This window comes from Tigriopus californicus, chromosome 3, assembly GCF_007210705.1.
Source record: "Tigriopus californicus strain San Diego chromosome 3, Tcal_SD_v2.1, whole genome shotgun sequence".
NCBI lineage: Eukaryota > Metazoa > Arthropoda > Copepoda > Harpacticoida > Harpacticidae > Tigriopus > Tigriopus californicus.
The window spans coordinates 14,303,012-14,320,928 of NC_081442.1; the positions used below are offsets into that span (position 1 = coordinate 14,303,012).

The window sequence follows — 17,917 nt, forward strand, 5'->3', positions numbered from 1 at the left end:
GACAAGTCGGGAAGCTGAATTAAATGACAAATTCAGTCTATGCCTGGTACTGTTATATCACCTCTTAAAATCATGTTTGAGTTGAACAATGCAAATTCAAAGGGCAGTGATACCTATACTTGGTTTAAGACTGCACTACTAGTTCAATTAGTACTGGCCGTTCTAAATCCGTCATAGAGTACCCCAATAGCCTGGCTACTTACTCATAATTGGCAAAATTCCAATTCATGCCGCCCTCACTCTGAAAACGCCGGAATGGCGTACTTTCGAACGTACTTATGCCCATTCACCCATCCAACTCTCGCCAAGAAAAAAGGCCAGCCTTTCACTCGTTTCGATGCTTGATTAGAGGAATCATTCTGTCGGGAAAAATATGCGGCGCGTTTTTCATAGTGATTCGAGATGCTTTCTACGAAGGGTTGATCATCATTCAAGTTAGAGGTGTGTAGCATCAAAGCTTTTCCCTCGTTCCATCGGAGCTCTAACTATGGACGTGGAAGATCGTGACTCGATAGACACGGTCAAATTGAAAAAGGAACTCACCAATGCTATTGGCGAGGCTAAAGGCTACATACACAATGCTTACCGAGAGTTTTGCATTCAACAACCCGACTTGGTAAGAATCAATTGAAACCGACATAAACACAGAAGGTCCTACGTCCTAGCACTCTCTTGCCGCTTGTTCTAGATCGTTGCGGTTCAAGAGGGACATATCCAAGGCAATCGGACCATCCTCAAGGAGATGTCAGGTAGACTTGAGACCATTTTTGAAGACTACATGCGCTCCATCAGCTCGGGATCGATATCACAAAAGGATGCTAAGAAATCGGTTCAGTTCCGGGACCAAGGAAACAAGAATTACCAAGCCAAGCACTTCTATTCCGCCCTTGATTGCTATACTAAGGCCATTTGCCAAGGTCCAATTGGGTCCGAAACTCTGGCTCTGGCATTGGCCAATCGTTCCGCGGTTATGTTCCACTTGAAGGAGTTTCAACATTGTATCCAGGATTTGGACCTGGCCATCGCAAGCGATTATCCCAAGAAGACCTTATTCAAACTGTACGAAAGAAAAATCAAGTGCTTGACCCAACTCGGGAATCTCAACTTGGCTCAGACCACTTTGAATCAGTTTTCGAAGGCGTTAGATTTTGCAGTCTTGGAACCGAGCAAGAAGCAAAAGATGTTTTCTGAACTGGAGAAAACCATTTCCAAGATCAAGGCCAAACCTCAAGAGGACAGCACTTTCAAGAGCCTAGCCGACGAACTCCCAAAGCTAAACTCACGCAATGATAAGTTTCCGAGCTTTGCCAAATGCCTTTCCGTCGAATATAACGCCAAAAGAGGGCGCCATGTGGTGGCCAATCGCGACATCAAGGCCGGCGAAATGGTCATGGTGGAACTTCCAACAGTGGTTGTGGTGCGGGATGAGTTCAAATCCTTGTTCTGTTCCAATTGTCTTCGGAAATCGTATGGTTCAATCCCCAGCCCTTTAAACTCGGTGGAGGTATTCTGCTCTCATTTCTGTTTGGAACAGGGCCTCAACTCGTTCCATAGATGCGAGTCCAAGATTTTGGAGCACATCCAACACAGTGGCCTGGGTAAAGCCGAATGGCGTTTGGCCATCCGAGCAGTTACCCAAAAACCTCTTGAGTACTTCAGAAAAAACCAGGATAAGTTCCAGAACCACTCGTCCAGGTTCGGCATGAATGAAGGGGATCAATATGGAGCGGATGAGTACCAAGCTCTGTTCCATTTGGTGGTGAACCGTCAGGCATGGAATCTGAGTACTGATCTCTTCAAAGCTTTTGTGGCCTGCTTTTACACGCGATGTCTTCATCTCGGAGGATATTTTGACGACGAAGAAAATGACGACAATGGCGTTAACGGAGGTTGGACGGGAACATTATCCGATGATCAACTTTTCATAAGTAAGGGCAAGACACTCCATGCTTTTTCATATGGTGTTGTTCCACTGTTTCATGTCACGTGTTATTCACCCTCAAGCTGAATTCATGGTTCATATTATGGAAGCCTCCACTATGAACTCGCATGAGATCTCGCATGTCACGGCTCCCACCAATGTTCCTTGGTTTCACGGTCAGCCTCGTCGAGTTGGCCCCGTTCTGAACATCTATGGATCATTGCTCAATCACTCGTGTGATCCCAACATATTCTGGATCAACCGGGGCAAGGCCATCATTTCGTTTGCCTCCAAGGACATCAAGATGGACGATGAGGTAGGCTTGGTATTGGACGAAGAAGAAGGAGATGTGCTTTGAAATCAACCTTGTTCTTTTCCTCTTTCTGTAGGTGACGAACTGCTACATAACAGAGAGCTTGAAAATCCCGATGGAACAACGCCAAATTCAGTTGAAGAATTTTTATAACTTCACGTGTGGATGTGTAGCCTGTGACGAGCGATGGCCTCCAATGGCTCAGTTTCCAACGGCTTTGGCTGACTTGAAAGCCAAACAATTGAAAATTCCAGTAGAAGATGTGAACCGGATGAAGGCCCAATTGGCCAAGATCAACCAACTGGGCGTCAAGATCAACTTGGAACAAAAAAAGGAGAACTACAAGGACTGTTTGGCACTTTGCATCGAATTTCTCCAATTGCTCGATCACACCATTAAGCGGCCACATCAGTTCTTTGAAATGACTACTCGAACCATGTTCATGTCGCTTTGGACCCTCCGTGGGTCAAAGTCAAGGATTGATCAGACATAATGTAATTGTTCGAAACCTGTAACCATGAACTCACAAAACCTCTCGTTCTTGGGAAGTGTTGCGACTTTAACTGGTTTTACCCAAAAGCTAGAGAGGGGAGGCTACTCTTCGTTTGGAAAGGGAGTAAATCAAGATTTCAAGAGAAGTCAAGATTTGCTTGGATTTGAATTATTTACCAAAATCTAACAACAAGCCACTTTTTGTAGCACAAGACACGCTCAAAAAACTGGCTAGCACGACTTCCTTTCATTTTCCCAATGCCAGTGACACTGCAAATATTTTTCATATTGTTTGATATGGCTTTTGATAACTAAGAAATATAAACCATATAATCGAAGACCCATCTTGCTAACATTTTTTTAAATTTTTTATCTTCCAACTTTACCCAAAGGTTTGAAGAAACTGGAGTGCTCTCATCAATTACAACTAAGAGCCGATCCTATCCTTTTTAGATACAATAAAGCCTATTTTGTATCGCATTTTAACTAGTGTAATAGACGAGGGGTCATGAATAACTCAGTCACAAAGCAAAAGGGAGATTCCGGGGTCGATTCTCCTCCCCGACCTTTCCCAAAAAGACCTTTTGACTCGACCACCCGCACCCGCATGAAGGGATCAAATCTGATAGCGACACGCCCTGCCTATCGGGAAAACTGGACGACATTTGTCTGAGTTCTTTGTTCGGGCGAGGATCAACCCCCTCCAACGCATGCACCTGACCCAAAAAGATAGCTTTTGCTTCGAGAACAAAGTAAGCTACTTGGTTTATATATTTCTTTCAATCTGAAGTTGTTCTTGAAGAAAAATACGACTTGGGCAGCCTTTCCTTCCATCTCTTAATTTAAAAAAAACGGATTTCATAAATGTATTTTAGTTGTCGGTAAGACGTGGCTATCCCATGAGTTCAGAATCGATCCAAAACTTTGCCTCAAAGCTGATCAAGAGGCGAGTGTTTTACAGGTCTTCTTGGGAGTTAGGGCGGCTGAACTTTATTCATTGTGAAAATTCATAATTCATGCAAGACAGTGAGGAACGAATTGTAATTCCGGATGGAGCGTTAAAAAATCCAGCCCTAGGTTTGACTAAAAAGCTACAAATAGATCAGCTATGGGTTGACAACTCAAGATAAGCAGGCAATCCGATCCAGCGGACAACGCGTCCCAACAGACAATTCGAACTGGTAGACAAACCAATCAAGTTCAAAAATCTAAATATGATGCGTATTTGCCTAGATAATCGAAATTTATTTACTTTGTCTGCAATGTGCTTGTGGGGACAAGAAGGTTTCATTTTTTACAATTAGATTTCGAAAAATAGTTGAGACCGTCGCGCTTTGGATTGCAAGGAAAATATATTGGAGTAAATTTCAATGTTTTCACAAAACTAAAGCTAATTTAAGGCTATGGTATCAACTCAAACGTTGTGTCATAAATGTAAATTATTCTAAAGCAAGTATTATCTAGTTTTCTGTTGCATCGAATTGTACGTTGGGCGAGGTGTCCTGGGTCGAATTGTCCGACCAAATCTATGACTAACTCAGCAGATAAACACAGAAAAAGGTCCATTGCCTTTTGAAATGCATCAATGCTGCAGGTCTAATGCTCAAACAAATGGAAACATACGTGTGCTTAACCAAATCTTGAACATATTGAATGTAAATCAATACAAATTTTATACCAAATTATGCTTTTCAAAAGAGCCACCTATTAATAAAACAGCCTTTAAAACGGCAAATAGCGAGAATTTCCAAAACTGATAAAACGAACTAGGACACTCTCTGCCGGACTGTCATCCGACATTTGCAAAACATAGTATTCCAAAAAAATCAGGCCCACCTTGGTCAAATTCAAAGTCCCGTTGGCATCCAACCATCCCGGGGCAAAAACACCGAAAAGGATTTGAAAACCCTCAAAGGCAAAGGCAATTTGGCTTCGTAATAAGGTAAGGTTTGGGTACGCCTGACGATTCCGAACAATCACTCTTGCATCTGGCGACTAGCGACTGGCGACTGGCAATTGTCAAAAACGTTCACCTTAAATCCTATTCAACTGGAATCAAAGTTGTTTTTTTTTCTCGAGTAGCAATATGCTTGGTAATCTATCGTTCAAGTGTATTTTAATATTAAATGGAAGATGTAGTAACAAGGTACGAGGTCCAACAAAAATTGGTAAATACAAGTATTTCCGTTCAGAGGTTGATTTCCGAGGTGGAATTGGCGCTTGGAAACACACTGAACGAGGGTCTGATGTTCGTCCCATTGGACACATCCGGACTGGAATCCCAACGATGGCGCATACTGGACTTGATCCCCCCCTGGCGACTCTCTGGGGCTCGGGCCTGCACCACGGGTGGTTCGATATTGTTGTGTTGATTGCCACCCTGTTGCTTAATCATCCGCTCGTGAATGTCTTTTTGTTTACTTTGAACGAACGCTTGAACGGAGAAGAACTTGGCGCCGTTCTTCATGTCCACACTGACAACGTGTTGGAAACCGCAGGGAAGTGAGATTTCCGCCTTACTCGGCTTACGATACTTTTGTTTTTTCCGCTCCTTCACAGCTTTGTCACTGAACTCCTCGATCGTGCAATTTGGATATCGGGGCAAGGAGACTGGTGTGAATGACGGACCTTTGAGGGCGATATTGGCCGGGTCCGAGGTGAGCATAAGGATCCAGGAATGGAATTGTTTGGCCGAGTCGATATGATCGAAACTGAGACCAACACGGCACAGGTGGTCATGGGAGAGATGCATCACATGGAACATGGCGTCCTGACAAGTATATTTACTAAGGTTGTCAATCACATCACGCCACAACGTGAAGCACGTGCCTTTCTCGACTAGGAGGATTTGGATTTGGCGCTTTTGTCGGGACTTGGTATTGCCCAGATCTAGCAATAACACCGGGATGCCAGTGAACATGAGTGACCAAGACTGCGCTCCATCCACAGCCTCAATTCGGGTGGAGGCCCGAGGGGCATTGTAGAGGTTGGCTAAGGCTGAACACACAAACACCCGGGTCTTGTGGCCCCGGTAACAACCCTCGATGGCACGAATGTCGTCTTCAGACACTGTTAGTTCACTCGGGGTGCCGGGTTCATGTTGAATGGGCATGGAACGATGGGAAGCCGGATGTGGGTCGGGCACATCGTCAATCCTGTCATGCCCTGCCTGTTCTTGACCGGAAATATTCGCAATTAGCGACAGTCTAGCCGGATGATTGAGCCGAGTGACCGACGCTGTCCGCTGGTGTCGACCCACAATAGGTCTGGCCGGAGAGCCATAGCTGGATGCATTGGAGGAAAAGTCGCAGTAGTGTGGGTCATTAGGGTGCCTCCGACGACTCCGATTACTATTGCTGCTGGCCCCACTGAACTCGCTGCCCGGGGAAGGGTAATGGACCGATGAACTTCCTGTGGACGATAGGTCATAATCGTCGCTGTTGACACTGTTGGACTCGACACTATGGTTGGAGCTCAAAGCTGGAGTGGATGCGTAATGGACACTCATGGCCAAGTGGTGATCCGATGAATGAGAACTATTGTTGTGGTGGGGGTGTTGTCGCCGCGATTGTCGCATGGTGATCTCTTGTTTTGTCTGGGCGGATCTGGTCCTATGCCAAGATTCGTGGGAGACAAACGATTGAGTGGGAGAGGGTGTTAGGCCTGGAAATACACTGAATCACCCTTTTTCATCGGAATCGGCCAACAATTGCCAAATGAAATCCGGCAGGCTTGTACTTGTTCCGACACGGATCACTCACTCGGCACTTGTCACTTCATTGCTTGGGTGTGGACTCTTTTTTTTGTGGATTCAAGTGAAATCCTCTTTCTCTGCACATTTTGTTATCCTCCACCTGGCTCGTTACTCATCCATGTTAAGGGCGACTGACTGAGTTCAAGACCCAGTTGAGCAATGGTTCGTCTTCGTCTTATCTTGGTGACTTCTCGTTTAACCTTGACCACTACTCACTCGGCGATTCTTGTCTTGAGGGTATAGCGGTTCGTAACACTGCGTTCAATATTCAAGCTAGACCACTTTTGGGCCACTGACGCTCACTTCCAATCATGGATGGCACTGTAGCTCGATCCATCCAGGTTATGATCGTTGGTCTGTTTGTGTGAGTGTGTGTGTGTGTGTGTGTGTTGGAGAGTGTTGGGGAGTCGAGGCTTAACGTATGACTAAGAAGACCTATTTCTCACATGCAGGCCAACCAATTGACAAGAAAAAATAAGGCTTGCCTTCAGCCACCCTCTTGGTTGTGAGATCTCATGGCCCAAATAACCCAGCGTTGCACCCGCGGTTGCACTTGGGCCAACTCAAGTATTCCAAACTCTTCTTTGGAAGTACCTCGATGGAAGCACCAAAGACGGACTTGTTGGCAGCGAGGCAGTCTCCAAACTTTTGCTCGGAAGGCTTGGTGCTGATACAACTCGCCGATGATGACTGGGCAAAGGAACGAAACCGAGCAAAGAGGGGGTGGTAAGTCTTGGTCGGGTTGGGAGGGAGCGGAACCAAGTGAAGAAGACGACACAGCCTATTGCCATCAAGCAAGCTTGGAGATCAACCAATGTATCCGTGCTTCAATTCTACTCGCCGGACAGGAAGCTGATATTCGGCATCAATTGAAAACAAAATGAACCATTCCATCGACACAAACAACTTCCCAGCTATTTTCTGGTTTGCATTGGCGAAAAGCTTTTGTCGCATGCAACCCAAACTTGGAGTTTGCTCAATCTGAAGCAATCTGAATAGACACCTCAACCATATTTGAGCTTCTAGCCCGATCTTGCCGATCTACGGGTATGTATGGTCTGCGAGTGCCCTGAAGAACCACGTCCGATTCCTCTGCGTCTTGTCATGGTCTGGCTGGGGTTGATCGCTCGTGCATGGCACCTTTTCCAGACCGTAGCTCATCCAAATACTTTCACGGGTGAGGCCGGCGCTCAAAGCCCGGCCAAGCCACCCCCGGCCTGCTTTCGACGCACCCATGATACTAGTGTAAAATTTATACAGTACTCTAGCAATGCCGCAGGTACTTGTTCACACACAGAAGTAATAACCCTCGGAGTGTCTTTCATGATTTGGCAGTGTTGGATCCATCCAGCGAGTCGTTTCCCTTCTTTGTCACAGCTTGTTTTGGACCCCTTATCCAACCAAGAAACGAACCGACCATACCAAACAACGCCAGAACGTTCATGGATAGATGATATTCTTGTAAGACCTACGAGTACGAGTACGAGTAGTCCTACCTTGAAATGGAGCTCTTCACGCTACACTTCATCTGGAGAGACGCCTTTAGGAGGGACGCACGAAAATCAACCAATGCTCAACCACGATAGCGGTTTGAACCATGCTTCTTGGCACGAATCCAGAGGAAAGTCGTCACTTTCATCGCCGGGAGTTGGTTGCATGCGGGATGATGAATAGTGACCATCTTCATAAGGCATTCATTTGGAGTCGTAATCATGCCATACTGAACGCACCATTCTTTTCCCCATTGGCCACAAGGCAGGGAGGAAAACAGGCCTGGCAACTGGTTCCCCCCCGATCTCCAGCTCTATTTAATCTTGGTTTCTTCTCGTCCATTCCGAGCGCAATTGCTCTCTCTCTTTCTCTTTTCCAAATCTCTTGTCATGAGCATGAAATCCGGGCTTTTAGGATTAATTCCCCGACTTATCGTTACGAAAACGCACGGACGTCGTCGTGAACGTAGAAAGAGAAACAAGGAGAGAGTAAGAGAGCTTTTACAGGGATCTTCTATTGATGGCAGAAGAAATCGAGCCTAATCTGAAGAGTGACGGCATCATTTCAACCTCACTTGTACAAGATAGAAGATCCAGTACCTTTTTTCTTACCTTGAGCGACGAGGTTGACACTTCATTTCTGGCTCCGCCGTGAATAATGCCGCGAGATTGAGATGTTGTAAGCGTGAGAAAAGAAATCTCGAATCGAGCAGAACACAATTGAGCACTTGAACTCGAGTGACACAATTGAAGGAAATCTCTTCTGAGCGGAATACTGCTGTACATGGATGTCTGATGCAGACATTCAATTCCAATTTCATGATACTTTCTCATCTTCTGATGCCATGATCCACTGAAACGCAATTCAGATATTGGCCAACGAGACTTGTACTGTTCTGAGAAGGGGTTCAATGCCATGTCAAATTTGAGTAGTTCGATCGAGTAGGGTTTGAGCAGTTTTTATAGAACTGGGGGCCTAAACCCCCTGAAATTCCGGGTCATGAGGATTGAAAACCTTCACGAAAGAGTTGGGTATGACCACGTCATGTTTGAGATTCCAACCCTGAAGGTCTCAATATTTGCCAATCATGGTCAAATGCCAGGATAGACGACAGTTCTAGAATATCCTTAACCCGATCTCTTTAACGTCATCATCATCATCATCAAACCATTGCAGATTTCTTTCCTTTCCTCCAACGAGTAGGTCAAATGTTCTTGGAATCTGTCCCAAAACCGATTGTTTGAGAAAAAAGTTGAATTGAGATCGGTCCAATTGGGCCCAAAGGAGGGATTGAATAGATTAATCTAAACTACAAACGACCGTTTTCTTATTACGTTTAACCGGATAAGGGACAAAAGCGAGCTACTCATTAAAAATTCATAAAGACAACAATGTTTTTTTTGTCTTTTCAAAATGAGTAAGAAATCAAACTCTTGAGGTTCATAACATAGATATGCGAATTTGGCTTCACATTGGGTAGCACATTCCTGAGGATGAGAAGTAGTTATAAGCTTCCGCCAAAAATCAAAAGTGACCCGACCAAACATAAACATTTACACGTCAATGTGAATCACCAATCTGAACCAGTCATTAGGTGAAGTAATTGGTTATCTTTTTCTAATTACAGTTTTGTTTGTCATAAAAAAGGTATGTTCCTAATCTGGAACAAGTAGTACGGTCGCCAAAACCATACGCACCCTAAATTAACATTCTCTTAGAAATTGGTGATACAAATTTCCCGAAAACGGAAAATTTAGCTTTTTCCAAGGTGTTCATTGGTCGTGACGTGACATCCATTCCTCCCAAAGCAAAGCAACACCAAGAACCAAAATCAATGTGCTAAATTTGAGATTTCATCGCCTTTCCTTTACCTCACTTGATTAATTGCTATGGATTACCGAAATGAATGGTGACTTTGCTTCGATTTTGACGGATACAGCTTCCTCTAAATAAGCATTTTTGTTGAATTGCTGGGTTTTGAGGATCCCTCTGACTGGTTTGACTGGCAGGTGCAATGAGTAGGTCCGATTCGTCATGGTATGAATGCACAAATCCGTTGTTGACCCTTGGCAAGAAGGCCTGTGAACCTTTGCATGTTCGCTCGTCATTTTGAAAAGCCATCAGCTATTCAATTACAATGCTATTTGTTTCGAATGAGCCTGCTCAGTGAACGCCGGCATTGATTGGAAAGGTACTAAAACACTATTTTTTTTTGGCGTGAACTTTCAGTGATATCATCTTTGCTCAGGACAAGGACCAGTGCCAAGCTTTTGTCTCTGGGCAATGAACTTTCTTTCTTTCTTTGATCTTGGCAGGATGTGCGTAAGATCAAGTGTAATGAGTGTGAGTCACAAGAAGGCACGAGTTGATCGTGATTTGGCGAATAACCGCTGACAATCGTTTGTCCAAGAAATTCTCGAGAATCAATGGCCCAAGGACAAGAGACTCTTGAACAACGCCAAATCCGGCTGAAATTCGAGACACGCACGTGTTACTCTTGGACAGGGCTGTGACAAAGTTCATCGTGCTACATCTGTAGAGGTATGAACTTATTGCTCCAATTGTCAGGGATGACATGTAAACCAACTAGAAAACCATCCAGTCGCTTCCACTTCAAGCTTTTACAACCTCCGTGTACAGTATATCCATTTTACGGTGTATCATGATGAATGATTAGAGCTCTTTTGTCTTGCTCTGAATTATGAGTGCAAAAAAAACGAACCTAGATAAAAGGCGACCATGTCCTTACCTACCCAGCCACGTTACTTTCTTTTTAGAAATAAGCATATCTTGAATGAACTTTGGACCATTCTTTTGCAGGGATCAGGGATGACCAGAAGCCCCTCCCCACAAAAAGCAACAATGGAGATCCAATTGATTAGTGGTATTTAGTCTCGTATATCAGTTATACGTTTTACCCTTGTTGCGAACTTTGGGTTAACCCTGCTACAAAAAAGGGAGACTCCTCGTTAGGAATTACATGGAAATGACAGCGCGGAAGTGCCAAAAGCCTTCAATAGGTCCTTGTACCTTCTTGGCCAACACCTCCTCCACATCCATCCTTATGTTAATACTCAGGGTCTCTTCTTCTTGTTGATTTAGTCTGGCATCTCATTGAGGGATCCCTTGTCAATTTCCGACTCCACAGTATTTTGCAATTCAAGAACCCAGACCAAAGCATTCTTGACGAAGTGATTGACGATGGCATTGATCAGGGGATGGATCAGAATCTCGATAATGGAAGGTGAGGAAGCTTTGCATGTTGAAGTTCGCTCCGACAAACCACCAAGGATTAGGAACCCTGATAAAGCCACAATGTGAGATAAATTCCGAGCGCAAACAACATTCCAAAACAGATTTTTTTTCCCACCAGAATAGGGCAAGATAATTCGGTTAATCAGATTTGGAGGGTTGAGGTACAACAGCGCACAACAATCAGACTTAACACCTGAGCATTTACTCGTTTTGGGGGATTGGGCAAATGTGGAAGAGCTGATCAGTACTTTCTGTTGCGGCCAGTTCAATTGATTGCTTGGTATTGGAATTGCTCTTTTGAGGCAATATTAATAAGCTTGACACCAGATGTAAGGCTCATGCTTTTGATCCTTCGAAAAGTAAGTTCATCGGGAAATTACGACCAGGTATTTTTTTTCAATCAATTACGGAGTCAGGCCAACTAACTAATGACTTATCAAGGTTAACTCGCTTTTGTTTCGAGAATAAGCTTAATTAAATTTGCGACCTCACGCTGATGAGACTTGTGATCTCGAACGTTCCATTAAAGCAGTCTACCTGAGAGAGTACCGCCATTGCAGGCAGTCTTGCGAGAAGTCACGAATCGAAAGTTTATATCATTCAACAGGTTTGATGATTGATTGCCACTGTCTTCTTAAATCCAAGTAATAAGATCTGAAATATGAATTTTCACGTGGATGCCCTGACCAAGGCACCTGTCCAATCAAGAACTTGGAAAATATAATACTTCAATGAGTCAAAAACGCCTCGATGTTTATTAATAGACAGTAAAAATGACGGATGTATTAGTCTGTTTTCTTGAGCGCTTTAATTGAACATCATTCCCCCGTTATGAACGTCAAGCTTCCAGAGAAAATTGCCCGATTAAAGCGTGATGCTGACGGTGGGGGATGGTGATGATCTCTTTGTATAGACGGTTGAACTCTTAGAAAAAGAAGCTAATGCTCTGAACTGCAAATTTGGCCAAGGTTGTCCGCATAATTTGAGAATGTTCAGAACAAAAGATGTATGCCATCCTGAGAAAATCGGCTATGCATCAGGAGGCATTTCTGCCGGAGAGAATTGATTCCTTCCCCACAAGAAAAGATGGTGTCGAGGACATCTCTTCGGTTTTTTTTTCTCGTTCACGTCGAAATGTGACTCAATTGTCGGATCAACCTTCCGTTAAGCAAATTCCCGTCGCTCACCGATCGAATCAACCAAAACCTGAACTGTCGACTCATTTCTTCGTCAAGGATCTTACAATCACGGGAACAAGGAGCAAATTGCCCCAAGGTACCACCACCTAAGTAGCCCTACCAACAAAAACCTTTCAACGTTCAGGTGGTTTTGAGGTCATCATTCTCCCGGGCTTCGGCAGGTCGACCTGGCCAGGAATGGTGCTAAGATGGTAATTATCCGAGTCTTTTTAGTCTTCAGGACGGAAGTTTAATTGGAGGCCGAGAGAGGGGAGATGAGAGGCCCAAGGAGGAAGTGGGGGATTGATTTCTAAATCAATTTTGCTCGAGGACTGTCAAATGCAAGCACAAGTGTGGAGCGTAATCGGATTTTGATGGCGGTCCATGGACGCCTCAGAGGCTCATTATTAAAAGGTATTGGGCCACCTTTTCACGTGGATGTCCTGACCAATGCAACAATTTGATTCCTGAAGAGCCGTCGAAAATGCCCCTCTTCGAGGCTTCGAGAGCCGAATTGGCTCACGGTTTGATTTGTTTTTACGATCTCCGGAGTTAATGGTCCCATTCTCCACGTTGATATCTTCATCGAGCTTGAATGATTTTATGGTCCAATTCTCCACTTGGAACGGCCTCGATAACAAACTAGATTCATTCACAGATTCATGGAGTCCAACATGTTGTTCAGATTTATCCTCATTTGCATGGGCGTTTGTGAGATCACAGGGAAATGCATTCAATCCGATTGCATGCCGGGTGAGAGATACTGGCTTTCAGAGTGTTGGGAACAATTCAGTTTGGTCATTAAGAGATAAACAGATCAATAGATTGAGAATAACTGCATTTCACAGACACCGTTTGTATTGGCGACGAATGTGTGGTTGTGGTTTGCGAGAGCGATCAGCAATGCCCTTACGGATTTCACGTAACTATACAATGCTAAAACCCCTTGGGATAGAATTGCTAAAATACGGATAAGAGAGTTCTACGAGAGACTGAGAGCAATCGCTTCTTTCTCCTTCCTTCGGGTCCTGGTTTTGTTGTTCAAGTAAATCGTTGTTTTTAGTGCGCACTTCTGTCAAGTGGGAGTCAGGATTTTCAACAGGGCTTGGGCGAGAAGGTTTGTTCTCAAACCAATCCCGATCTCCGACGAATCAAATCCACCATGGGCTCCTTGTACCGATCGTGTTGTCGCGATTCCGAGTGCAAACATGACGAGGCTTGTTATTTCCTCACCAATAGGTAAGTCAGGGAGGTTTCCTTTGCTTCACAAATCCTTTCACTGATGACGCTAACTGAGTGTCAACCGTGACAATTGACACCTACCCGGTATTGTTCGGGGCCAGTAGACTTTCATATCTACAAAATAAAATGCATTTTCCATCAAAAAAAGGGCTGGTTAATTTTTGAGCGTACTTGAGTGATGGCTGAACAGTGGTCTTGTCCTTTCAGAGATCAGAATGAGTGCCAAGCCCGATCGAAGGTGAGTGAGTGAATGGTTCTTGAAACGGTTGATTCATTCTTTTGTCTGATTACCACAAATACGAAGAACCACCAATACGGGATATGTCTTGCACACTTCCCAATACAATCCAATATGGATGAATGGATGGTTGGATGGAAGATCCAACCTCAAACCATTGTGTTGATGGGAAAAAGATCGTCATCTTGAAATCAGTCTTATCCGGCTCTTATGGTGTTACTCTGTATTGCTTCTCTTTTTTTGATCCGTTGGTATTTAGAATCAATTGGGGGGCTACTGTCGAACGGTCTATCGAGTGTGTGACAGTCATTGTCACTGCAATAACATCGCTCATTGCTTCAAGATGTCGGATAAGCCCAAGCAAGCCAACGGCAATTGCTTCTGTAACACCATTGACGACAGGTGAGAGCCAAATCATCCCCCCGAAACCACCCATTAAAACATTGACAAGCACTCAAGGACTCGTCCCTCCATCCGTGGCGTTTCAGAAGCTGTGGGGCTCAATGTAATACTACCTCGGATTGCCGGGATGGCTGCGACGATTGTCAAAGCAATATCTGCTCAGTGTCACCGCTCAAGGATCGCTGCAATGAAGCTCTGAAATCCTGTGCTCGAAGCCAACAATCCCTGTGCAAACTCCAACCACGACAAGAATGTTGCACGGATTGCGATTGCTACCGACAATGCAAAGGTATCGAATGCTCGTGTAACAAACAATGTCGGGGTCCAGCCCCGTGGTTTTGCCCGGCAGATGGAAGCCCCCTGCCCGAGGAGACGCCCCAACTTCCCGTCCAGGAACCGGCCCAGCGATGTCCTTTGGAACCGAATTGCATTCGACCCAGTAATTAAGAGAAACAAACACCACTCAAATTTGTGTTCTTCCATTATTTTCCCGATTCTTTGCTCTGTTTAGCCTGCTTCTACGCATCTAAATTCAGTGGTCAAGTTCGCGAATCCTTTGGCGATATTGGCACTGCTCGGGATTGTTGGGAGGAATGCCACTTGGATCAGGCTTGTCTGGGGTTCACTTGGAGCTCTCAGGGTGGACAATGCACTCTCTTGGCCACTCTCACAAGGCCCCAAGCGAGCACTAGCCACATATCTGGCTTTCGCTTGTGTCCAGATGTGAAAACGCCAAATATCATGCAGAGTGCTCAAATTGGCCAGACTCAGGGTGACCAAATTGGGACGAGCGTCTACAATGGTGGGCATGGTCAAAGCCAGCATCGCAATGAAAAGGTCAACTATTATGAGTACCACTACTATGGAGATCAGACAGTCGATAGCCATCATGGTGGCCAAGGGAATCGGCTCACAGGTGGGTGGGATGCTGAGCTCTGAACATTTTCTCCCGACGTTTTGGTCATGTTTACATTGGATCGGGTGGAAACCCTGATCTTTAGCCTAATCTGAAGGTCATTTCGCCATTTTGGGTTTCAGATTCCAAGTCCGCGTGTTTCCTCGAAAACACCTCCATTGATGGAGACCTGACTCTAAATGGCATTATCGATGTGGATAATGCGAGCAAATGTCAGGAGCTCTGTCAAAAGGACCCGTCATGTGAATATTTTACGTTGGAGGTGCGAGTGTGCTATCTCATGAAAAACAAGCACGATTCCGAGCGATATGACGGAGCCACGTCAGGATCCAAGCGCTGTTGACACCACCAACCACGAGGAACGAAAGAAAATATTATACCAGGGCAAACATAACAGCATATTCGCCATGATCCTGGCTAAAAACATTGGCCAACTGTAACATGCCAGCGTCAGCCTGAAATGGGACAATGTTTCGTGTTTAACTCAAAAAAGGGCGAGAGGAACGGCGAGTCGTGCCTTGGTTAGCTATCGCACAGATCACTACGACGACTTTTGACATTGTAATGGCTTGCTTGTGACATTTGAATAAAGTTTAGAATCCAGCCTTGGGGATTCATTGTTTCTCGATTTCCAATCGTTCATTTATTAGGAAGGTCTTTTAGCACGAAAGAATTACAATCCGGTTTCCATTTGTATTGGTCATTCCGAATGATTATCGTGAAATCCATGAATCAGTCAGCCAAAACGTTGCGAGACACAGCAGACCAGGGATTCGTGGAATTCCATGTCATTTTTGTATCAGCAAGTTTTTCGACTGTGAAGCATCCATCGCAATATTCTTTGAACTGAATTCCACCTTTCAAAATCGCTCTCATTTTCCGTTCTATTTTCCGTTCATGTTCAAGCTCTTGAATGATGAGTAACCATTTCGGATAGATCTTGAACCCCAAATCCGTCAAGTATTCATATCTAACACCTTCAAATAGAACAGTCAATAATGACTTAGGTATAAGACAGAGATTGTTTGAAACATGAAACGAGGAAGATGAGATATATACTCATTCGAAAACATTACAATCCAAATCGTTGAAGTTATTGACAAATTCATTATGCCTCCCACATGTCATAGCTCAAGGCGTCTAATAGCCAACTCAGGCTTGAATGAGGAGCCCTGAGGAACTGTATATCAAAGTCAAGGGTCCTTCAGAGACGTAAGTTACGTGCATGGTGTGACGAGATACGGTCGTCAAGATTCACTTTTATTGCCATTCTCAAACGAGCTTGACGAGATGAGATGTTCCTCAGGGTTCAATTCTATCACCCTTTTGTCCGTGACGAGATCACTTCAATCGTTGAGCACGACATCGGATTTCAGTGCAAACATGGTGCCCCTCCTTCCAATGGTGATCTGTCTTTTTCAACTGGCTCGTGGTGATCGCGGTAAATCGATCACCAATTGTGCTCTGCCTGACAATTTTCTGGAGAGCGAATTCATTCTCCAATCGTACATACACTCTCGGTTTTGCGGTTACAGGTGATGTCAATGCCACGCAAGACGAGCTCAGCCCTCGCTATGTCCGACGAGCCCAGGTACCTTGTCCTCAAAGCTGTCCTTTCCAAGGCAAGTAATACTTACTCGAATACGTTGAATTGCCCCTCGATCCTCTCAAAATGGTTATAATTATTGAGCATGTCTTTGTTTGTGTGTATGTGTGTGTGCGGTCCAGGTGGTTTTTATAGCTTGGCATTCAATGGCGACCAATTGAGCTCTTTGGTCGATTTTCATTCGGCCGCCACATGTCAAAGCGAATGTCAGCAAAACGTGGCTTGTGTCGGGTTCTCGTTTTACAACGAGCGATGTGTGATGTTCAGGACAATCACTTCCTATCTCATCGTCCGGAAGTGTATTTCCGGATTGAACTCCTGGTCCTCTGTAGCCGTTGAGAATGGTCTAGCCCAAAGGATCTCCCATCCCAGTGAGAAGCAAACCACCACGAATGACAAGATTAGCTAAATGTCGTCACAAATTGCAAATTGCGTTTCAGATTGCATGCTCCGAGGGACAAGCTACAAAGGTACTATTCTATCCGGAGGGGTGCTTCATCAAACCAGAGACGACATCACAACAGCCTTTGAATGCCAATGGGAGTGTCAGAAACAAGCCGGTTGTTGGTATTTCACCAAAGATCCGAACTTCTGTTATTTAATGTCGGACCAAGGCCACGTGGCCAAAGCCATGGGCTCACGATCAGGACCCAAATTCTGCGGTAACGTCATGTTGAAAGCCTCGTTGATCCGTTAAATGCTAATGCTCAATGATAATCACAGGACAAGAGCCTCCAACCCCGATGACCTTGCCGCCCACAACCATGAAAATGGAGCCGATAACCAAACCCAAACCCGTCATCGTCACACCCGCTCAACCGCAACGGCGAAGTTCCATTCCTTGGCGGGTGAAGGCCGCTCAATACGAAGGCGGGAGCAATTGGCGAGAGCTGGTCAAGAAGTTCCCATGGGAGTGGTGATTGCGATTTTGTGAAGTTGTTTGGGCGTAGGGGGACGAAATATATTTCTTACAACCCTTTTGCAATAATCATTTTTGTTTCTGTCCCATGAGGCGTCGGTCGGTAGTTTTTTTCAGATTTGACCAAATCATTTATGTAGTCGACTCACACGTTCGTCCATTAAAACTCGACAGAGAGGTGATTTGTCTT

The 17,917-nt window shown here is 44.8% G+C and overlaps 4 protein-coding genes and 1 long non-coding RNA gene across 5 annotated transcripts; 3 read left to right on the forward strand and 2 right to left on the reverse strand.

The window, feature by feature from the left end:
- The first annotated feature begins 412 nt into the window (after positions 1 to 412).
- On the forward strand, positions 413 to 3,066 carry LOC131878352 (SET and MYND domain-containing protein 4-like). Its single transcript, XM_059224302.1, has 4 exons — positions 413 to 616; positions 689 to 1,928; positions 2,005 to 2,237; positions 2,311 to 3,066. Exons 1-4 carry the CDS (start codon positions 488 to 490, stop codon positions 2,725 to 2,727), a joined length of 2,019 nt encoding a protein of 672 aa, XP_059080285.1. The 5' UTR covers positions 413 to 487; the 3' UTR covers positions 2,728 to 3,066.
- Positions 3,067 to 4,823: 1,757 nt separating this feature from the next.
- Positions 4,824 to 7,522, reverse strand: LOC131878318 (uncharacterized). The gene has a single exon (XM_059224258.1). It carries the CDS (start codon positions 6,301 to 6,303, stop codon positions 4,915 to 4,917), a length of 1,389 nt encoding a protein of 462 aa, XP_059080241.1. The 5' UTR covers positions 6,304 to 7,522; the 3' UTR covers positions 4,824 to 4,914.
- Positions 7,523 to 12,997: 5,475 nt separating this feature from the next.
- On the forward strand, positions 12,998 to 15,830 carry LOC131878314 (uncharacterized). The gene is made up of 8 exons (XM_059224253.1): positions 12,998 to 13,157; positions 13,253 to 13,326; positions 13,468 to 13,643; positions 13,854 to 13,884; positions 14,144 to 14,286; positions 14,373 to 14,725; positions 14,798 to 15,202; positions 15,325 to 15,830. The coding sequence occupies exons 1-8, from the start codon at positions 13,067 to 13,069 to the stop codon at positions 15,543 to 15,545; spliced, it is 1,494 nt and encodes a 497-aa protein (XP_059080236.1). The 5' UTR covers positions 12,998 to 13,066; the 3' UTR covers positions 15,546 to 15,830.
- Positions 13,226 to 14,147, reverse strand: LOC131878315 (uncharacterized). The gene is made up of 2 exons (XR_009373003.1): positions 13,818 to 14,147; positions 13,226 to 13,760 (listed from the first exon to the last, which is right to left on the reverse strand). It is a non-coding gene; the product is annotated as an uncharacterized LOC131878315 (long non-coding RNA).
- A 524-nt stretch (positions 15,831 to 16,354) lies between the features above and the next one.
- LOC131877714 (uncharacterized) lies at positions 16,355 to 17,796 on the forward strand. The gene is made up of 5 exons (XM_059223472.1): positions 16,355 to 16,643; positions 16,738 to 16,824; positions 16,931 to 17,179; positions 17,249 to 17,470; positions 17,532 to 17,796. Exons 1-5 carry the CDS (start codon positions 16,493 to 16,495, stop codon positions 17,726 to 17,728), a joined length of 906 nt encoding a protein of 301 aa, XP_059079455.1. The 5' UTR covers positions 16,355 to 16,492; the 3' UTR covers positions 17,729 to 17,796.
- Positions 17,797 to 17,917: the final 121 nt, after the last annotated feature.